General features: G+C 50.2%; 1 protein-coding gene across 1 annotated transcript; it reads right to left on the reverse strand.

Annotated features, from left to right (window-relative positions):
* Positions 1-4,866: 4,866 nt before the first annotated feature.
* Positions 4,867-8,128, reverse strand: LOC123059442 (protein RETICULATA-RELATED 4, chloroplastic; the record flags this gene model as incomplete). The annotated part of the gene is given in 8 exon segments (XM_044482019.1): positions 4,867-5,171; positions 5,256-5,381; positions 5,580-5,719; positions 6,426-6,470; positions 6,565-6,618; positions 6,709-6,840; positions 7,493-7,561; positions 7,719-8,128. Coding segments are annotated over 8 exon segments (1,031 nt in total), but the record flags the coding sequence as incomplete, so codon positions are not given.

Genomic DNA, 8,128 nt, shown 5'->3' on the forward strand with positions numbered 1-8,128 from the left:
TCTGCTCAACACTCAGATGGCCAATGACATCCTCCACAGAGAATTCACGCCTCTGATGTTTCAGAGTGGTGGCAAAGTTCCTCCAGGAATTAGGGAGCTTAGCGATTATGCAGCCCGCGACAAACTTGCCCGGTAACTCGCACTTGAGAAGCTCAAGTTCCTTAACAATGCATATTATCTCATGAGCCTGCTCCAATACAGGACGGTTTTCAACCATCTTGTAATCGTGGAACTGCTCTATAATATACATCTCGCTCCCTGCATCGGCGGCCCCGAATTTAGATTCGAGCGCCTCCCACAAGTCCTTGGCGACATGCACATGTAAATATGCGTCGACCAGTTTATCTCCGATCACGCTAAGAACTGCTCCGAGAAACACAACGGTAGCCTCCTTGAACGCCTTCTCCTGTTCAGGAGCAATCGTTCCCGTGGAGACACCGGTGACCCAGAACACGTTCATAGCCGTGAGCCATAACGTGGTCTTAGTCTGCCAATGCTTGAAGTATGTACCGGTAAACTTATCCGGTTTCAGTGCAGCGGCAAAGCCACTTGCCGAGAAATTCCTACACATAATAGGTTTTTGGATTGTTGAGTAAATAGGCAATTTCTCGATTAAATTAATCCATGAGTAAATCACTAGCATGGCATTGACTAAGTTGATGACCTACTGACTCTGATCTAAACATGCACGTACTAAGCAAACAGTAGACAAATCTACACATACTGCTAGTACTGCTAATATGAAAATAATTAGGAGCGGGATAAACGAGTTATACCCTCCAGTAGGCCACGCAGAGGCCGCGGCTTTGGTGGCAGCAGCGGCGTCCTCGGCGGCCTTCTTGTCGGCTTCAGCTTTCTCGGCGGCGGCACGGTCAGCGTCGGTGGACATGGTGATGATGAAGGCGACGCGGACGTAGAGGAAGTAGACGATCGGAAGCGAGCAGTCGCGTAATCGCTGCCCAAAAACCTATTCGTCCCTCACCCCGTACAGAAACCAGAAGGGCGTGGTTTCGGAGACCTGCTCTCCCGTCGACCGTGTACGCGGCGGACGGGATGCAGTCACCGGCGGCAGCAGCAACAAAGGAACGACGGTGGGCGTGCGCATGAGCAGATGTGATCTGTTCGTGGCGGCTAGGGTTAGGAGACACCGCATACTTATAGGCGCAGCCGCGTGGAGAGACGTGGGCTCGACCCACGTCCGAGTCCGTGACAGCCCACGATCCGACGTCTCAGATCGTGGCCCAGCTGTCAGCGGCGCGACGCGTCGCGGCGCGTCGCGGCGGGGCGGGCGGCGGAGGAGGAGTGCGCGAGGGCCTCTTCTCTTCTCAAGCTCCAATAGCATGTAGAAGAGAAACCCTTATAAACCACTCCAACTCTCCTTCCACTTCCCGGGTGGGACTAAACTTCCCAACACCTAGTGCCATATAACCCACATGGACCCTTAGAGATTTTTCAGAAATTGCAATATGGGCCTAGAGCCCATCTCAGATTTCAGCAGAATCACCATCAACGCCGGCTGAAGCAAAATGGTCGGGTTTCAGCACCGCACCTCGTCGGTTTTCAGCATACCACACTGGATGGTGTGTGTGGTGATGTAGCGGCGTTGCAGTGGTGGACGGGCTGCAGGAGCGCCGGCGCCAAGGAGATCTGAAGAGAGAGAGAATGAGGCGAGCTCGGTCAAGCAACTCAGCGACAGCGACCAAGGCGAAGGGGGAACGAATGGACAAGGCTCGACTTAGAGATAAGGAAAGGAAAAAAGAAAATGGTGCGGGTGGGCCAGCGCAATGCTGTTTGTGTGCACTGCACAGTGCGCAACGCGCGTAGGGAGCGAGCGACCGGCCGAAGCTTCGACCGGCACGCCGATTTCAGAGGGTGGAACTTTTTTGTGTAGGGACTAGGAAAAGTCTCTCTTAAAGATTTTTTTACCAAACGAGAGGGATTTTTTAGGGACTAAACTAGGTATTTGAAATTAAATGAAGAAGACTCTTAAGGAGAGTCTTTTTTGGGACTTTTCCAACAATGCCCCTCCATGCATTCAATGGTCCGCCACTCCATGGTGTTGTTTGATTGTTATTTTTCTATATACTAGGGGCAACATAGTCATTTAATAACCTCTAGGAAGGGACTAGCGACTTTTTAGTCTCTATAAACAAACAGAGAGGGACTTTTTAGGGACTAGAGACTTTTTAGTTGGGACTAAAAAAAGTCCTAGGACTTATGAACCAAACAGGGCCTTAAACATTTCCCTTCGGGATTTGAGGGTACTGATCTGCGTTTTTATTTTTTTGCTCAACCCTCAAACTGACAGTTATTTTGAGGATTTTATCAGTTTGAGGACTCTGTTAGACGTGCTCTTAGCGCCGCAGAGATGGTAGCCGAGGGCGCAGGAGGTGCCCGAGATGCGTCCTCACGGTGACGATGGCGTCGCTCCTGCCCAGCTCCGACGCCTCTCTCGGAAGGAAGACGAGGTCATCGCGGCACGCACACCGGGCAAAGTTCCACGGAGACGCTGGCTTGCTCTTGTGTCGTGCGATACGAGTTGCATGCCCCGCCGCGTCCACCACGCGCACCGGCGCGATGGAGGCGATGAGGGCGTGGGGCATGCCGGGACACAAAAGAAGAAGTCCGGCCCAACACCGACGCTGGTTGCCTGGCCGAGGGCGGCCAGCCAGTGCTCGAGGTGGAGCAGCGTGCGGCAGTGCGACGCGCGCTGCACGACGGCGCACCACTGGTCCTGGTGAGTTATTTACCCAAAACCACCACACTTGAGGCTAGGGTAACTACTTGGTACCATATTCAAGTCAGGGCACAAAAAACCACCAGAAATGTGCCTAATTCATAACGCGAAGCACTGATTGTTTGATTTACCCACGAAAACAGCGAAACCGACAAGTTGGCCCCACCTATCGGGCTGACGTGGCATACCTATGTGGATAATTGGCTGAGGTGGCCCAAGGCCCCACCTGTCGGATGCATCTCCTCCCCTCTCTTCCTGTCAAAAAAGCGAAAGACCCGACCACTGCCATATCCCGCGCCGCCGCCGGAGCCCAACCCCGGCGAGCCACCCCACCACCGGCGAGCTGCCCCACCGCCACCGCCACTGCCATCCGCGATGTGCCGCCCCGCTGGACCTCAGTCTACCTCCATGAAGGCGGATGCATCATCGGGCACCAGCGGCCGCTCGGATCCGGCGAGGATCCAACCCGCTACCTGGCGCCGGCGACGAGTCGAAGAGGAGCACGACTACAGGGGACGTCTCCTCGTGTGTTCTTGCTTCTGCCGCCACTTGCTGCTTGCTTGAGGACGCGCGCGACCAGGGCCTCCTGGTGGGCGCGGCGAGCATGGGCATGGCCATGGCATCCACAACGGTGCGCGCGGCCAGGGACTCCGGGCGGGCGCGGCCATGGCTCTCGCGGCGAGCACGGGGGTGGCCATGGCGCCCCCTGACAGCACGTGCGGCCAGGGTTTCCCGGCGGGCGCCGCGAGCACAGGCGCGGCCATGTCGCTTCGTTACAGCGTGCGTGGCCAGGGCCTCCCCGCGGGCGCGGCCATGGCGGTCCACCACGGCGCGCGCGAGTTCGCGACCAAAACTCGTCGGATCCAGGCGCTGCAGAGGGCTGGGGCAGTGCGGCGACGACTGGGCAGCGCGGCGAGTTCGAGTTCATCCATGGCGGCGGGCGTGGGAGCTGGCTCCTGTTTGAGAGAGAGAGAGAGAGAGAGAGAGAGAGAGAAAGAGGCCAGGGAGGAAGGAAAAGATAGGGGCGGCAAGGGGAGCTGCAGCGGCCTGACAGTGGCGGCCAGGTCGGATGACCATCGACCAGCGAGGACGGCGAGCGGCGCCGGCAACGTGCGGTGCGTAGGTAAGTGCCCACTACCTGTTTGTTGAAATGCCCAGGAGAAAAAGAAAAAAAAAATGGAAAATAGATAAACACTCTGAGTCATTGACAGGTGGGAACCTTGTCCACGTCAGCAAATTGTCCACATAAGCACACCACATCAGCCTGGCAGGCGGGCCTCACCTGTCGGTTTCGCTGTTTTCGCGACTAAATTGCAGCATCAGTGCTCTGCGTTACGCATTAGGCACATCCCTGGTGGTTTTTTGTGCCCTGGCTTGAATGTGGTACTAAGTAGTTACCCTAGCTCCAAGTGTGGTAGTTTTGGGTAAATAACTCGGTCCTGATCCGTGCATGTCAGCGCGGGCCCGGACACAGGGGTCGTGGATGGCGAACTCGACGGCGTGGTCGTGCTCCAGAGGGCAGAGGCGGAGCCTGCCTGATGCGCTTGGAGTGCGGCTCGGTGAAGACGAACTCGGCCGCACGCAGCGGAGGAGCAGCTGCATGAGTTGGTCAGATTCCGCCGCGGCACGGGCATACAAGTAGGGTGCTGGAGCTGGGATAGAGCGAGTAGCAAATGAGGTCTATGCAGCTTCGCAGAGGTGGCGCGACCTCAAGGATGTGCTGTGGCTCATAGTCTTTGTTTGGTTAGTGCTTCATCTTTTGGAGTTTGATGTTTGGGCTTATGGTCATGCCCTCATGTTCTTAGGATGGTTGAATGTATGATAAGACAAATGATGTGGGTAGCTGTTCGTCGACTCGCTTGGCTCTGAACATTTCCCATCGTGGATGTGGCACAGCTAGGGGAGGGAGGTCCTGTCCGTCCTTCTCTTTAGTTCTGTAGTTTTCGGATGCTGTGGTTTTCTTTTATATCAAACAAAAAAACATGTATGGCACATGTAGTCAAACTCAGTACATGAATCAGGGTGTGTTTTTCCTCATCTGGAGAAACTGCTTTCTAGGTTATCTATCTGCTGCCCAACATCGAAATTTCGCTCTGAGCTAGGCAGAACGAGACAGCTCAAATGCTCCAAGTCCAAGAAGCAACATTTCACTCTATATGGCCTTGCAAGTTGCAAGATATTGAAGACAAGTAACATTTCGTCCGCAATAATTCGACACATCATATATCTATCTTTCTACTTGCTTTCATGAAAATAATTTGAACTCCGCCGCGCAGCATTCCCTGTGAAGAGAAGAATAACATCCCAGGGCGCAGGCGAGATATAGTACTAGTTGACTTCCGAATTCCGGTATAGATCAGTAGCAAAAAGGCTGGAACTTCAGATCTCCTCTTCGGCCTTTTGAACACCTACCATCCTGGCATAGTCCACCCATCTGTTCATACATAAAGTTCATCGGTGAGTAATGCTGTCGACACAGGGTCACGGCTTGTTACATGAGTGTTACTCGCGCACTTACAGTAAAGAACCCAAGAATGTGTTCCCTGTCCGAACAGCGAAGCAGAGGGCACTCAGCAGAAGCTTTTGTTTGTGTAGTACAGGCTCCAGCATCCTCTGCTCGATTACACCAGACAGAATCTGGTACCTGGTGAAGTATATAATCATTTGTCACTACCGTTAACAACAAAGAGACTACGCATTATTTTTTAGATATTAGATACTATGCTTTGGGTTCCTCAAAAGAAGATACTATGATTTGCAATGGTTGCCCCATTCAAGACAAAAACAAGAGAATGGATTTATTTATGCCACATGTGTTGAATATTATGGAGAAGATGTTTACCTGAGGTTACTAGAAACTGCCATATATATACCATAGGCAATACTAGTTGACACAACTGGAATATCGTCAATTTCATCGTCAAGGTCCTTGTCAACAGCCTTCCTTGCTTTGATCAGTGCATTCGTGACACCAGTACCAACCTGGGAAAGATGACAAGTTCAGGAAAATAAGCATTGGCGACCAGGACTGCTAGATTGTTCCTTTTCAGAACAGAAACATTCGATTCAGAAAAAAACAAATGACTGTTATTCAAACACTATTTCTTCTAAATGAGGCAGTACTAGAGACAAAACAGAGTTAAAATAAATCCTTAGTTACTGTAAGATTTTATTTTATTTTGCTTTAAGCGAATCAGAAAACAGCAGAAATATCTGATGGTTGAGTTATTAGTGAGTCTGTGTGCTTCAAAGTAAAAGGTCCAGCTTACAATTTTCTGGAGATTTGGTGAACTATAAGTCCATATGTATTTAGCTCGTCAAACAAAAGTTCAGAAGAAGTTAGAGATTATCTGGATCTTCAAGCAAGTTAGCTCAATGTTGTGTCAAACGTAACATATTACTTTATTGGAGTCACTAGAATTGAAGCTTAAAAGCATGAATAGTTTAGCCTGATGAAAACAAGTATGGCAGAGATCTTTTACAATGATACTTGAATAATTTCTTGTACACTTTGTCCATTTTTCAAATTATTTTCACTAAATCTTCATAATAGGATCCTCTCCTAGTGTTTACTGCCCAAAGAGGGGGAAAATGACATTGGCATATTTGTCAACAAAAAATCAAGATAAGTTGTTAGTGATGATTATCAGTTCATCACAATACATCTTTGGTGACATGGCAGGCTTACCAGAGAAGCACCAGTTCCGACTGCAAAAAGCTTTGCACCATTTTTCTGCAAAGGGTCACAATTGTTAGTTGACCAATAGCCCCAAATTTAAGGCCACCATGTGCGTATAAAAAAACACATTAAAACTAATGTACTTTACCACAATAGCTCCTAGCCTCTGCAGAATTGAGAATGATCTTCCAGCCAAAGCAATCTGGAAAAAAGTCAGCATAAGTGTTTTGACAAAAAGGAAAAAGGCTACAAAGGTGTAATTAGCTAGAAAGAAGGGTGAAGTTCTGGTTACTTGGAAAGCATTGTCTGGGCAGTTGTGGAAAAAACTAGTGATAAGCCCAGCATTTCTTGCAAGTGGTGGCTGCAGAGATACAGTTGGTGCTGGAAGATATACAAGCATGAAATCTGCAACAATTGCCATGACCTGGGTAGTACAAGAAGCAACTGAATTAGATTTTGAAGCAGATAAGTTGGAAGCACAATAATTACTTCATTTAGAATAAGCTAGTGAATTGTATCGACAATGAAACAGAAGTAAAAGCCAATGACCTTATTTTGTGATATGAACAGGATGTTTCCATCAGTACCATTGTCCTTGGTACATTTGGGATAGTTTAAACTTTTGATTTTGTTTGCTTGATTAATCATTTATATTTAACAAGACAGCAAGGATTCAAGCTTGCATTATACTAGTTACAACTTTGTAGTCGCTGCTAGGTTCACAGTTGATGATTTTCAACATAGAAGGTAATGTATGTAGTAGAGAAATAACAGAGCAAAACCACAAATTAAACTCCTGACAGGGTAACTTCAGAACACCTGGAAACAAACATACAGTACTCTGTGGATCGAATTTCCTCATGTTAGAAATATTATTTTGTACTCACCGACGAACATTTACCATTTAACAACAAAACAGAATTTCTAATAGAAGTTAACACGGACTTATGAATGATCATGTAAAGACAGTTTCACACCATGGTTTGTTTGGTAGTTTGATTTGAAATGTCAGGGTTATATATCACATATGTACAAACTGCATGTCTTCAGTAGCAGACAAGCAAAGGCAGGCGTACCACATCAGCGATGACGATGTCAATCTCTTTGACGAAGTTCTCCCGTCTCTTCTCGTACTCGGCAGCTGTCTGAAACAAACAGAGCAAGCAGCAACAAAAAAGCGTCAGACAAATTAAAACGCGATTTCATTTTTTCTTCTTCTGAAAATCAAATCAAATCATAGGAAGATAAGATAAGAAAAGGTTGAAAGCATTCATGATCATCCATGTGGATGGAGGCACGGACCTTGGCGATCATGCCGACGCCCATCTCCATGGCGAGCTTGGCGAGGAAGAGGTCGTCGGCGAGGAGGCGCTCCCGGAACCCTCTGAAGCGCAGCAGCCAGCGGAGCAGCGGCGAGGCATCCATCTCCGCGAAGCGCCGCACGATGTCGCCCGTGACGCGGCCGCCCTCGACGGCCGCGGCCAGGTCGGCGGGGAGGCTGGAGAGCTTCCTCCCCGCCTGCGCCAGCACGAACAGCGCCTCCCCCCGGTTCCCGCCCCACTCGCCGCCGCCGTCCCCTGTTTCGTCGTCCCCGCCGCCGCCGCCGCCGCTGTTGTTGTTACCGTCGTCGTCGTCGTTGTTGTTGCCGCCGCCGGTGGAGGAGGGGAGGGCGAGGGGGAGGCGGGGGCGGGGAATGGCGAGGCGGAGGCGGA

Source organism: Triticum aestivum, chromosome 3A (genome assembly GCF_018294505.1).
Source record: "Triticum aestivum cultivar Chinese Spring chromosome 3A, IWGSC CS RefSeq v2.1, whole genome shotgun sequence".
Lineage (NCBI taxonomy): Eukaryota > Viridiplantae > Streptophyta > Magnoliopsida > Poales > Poaceae > Triticum > Triticum aestivum.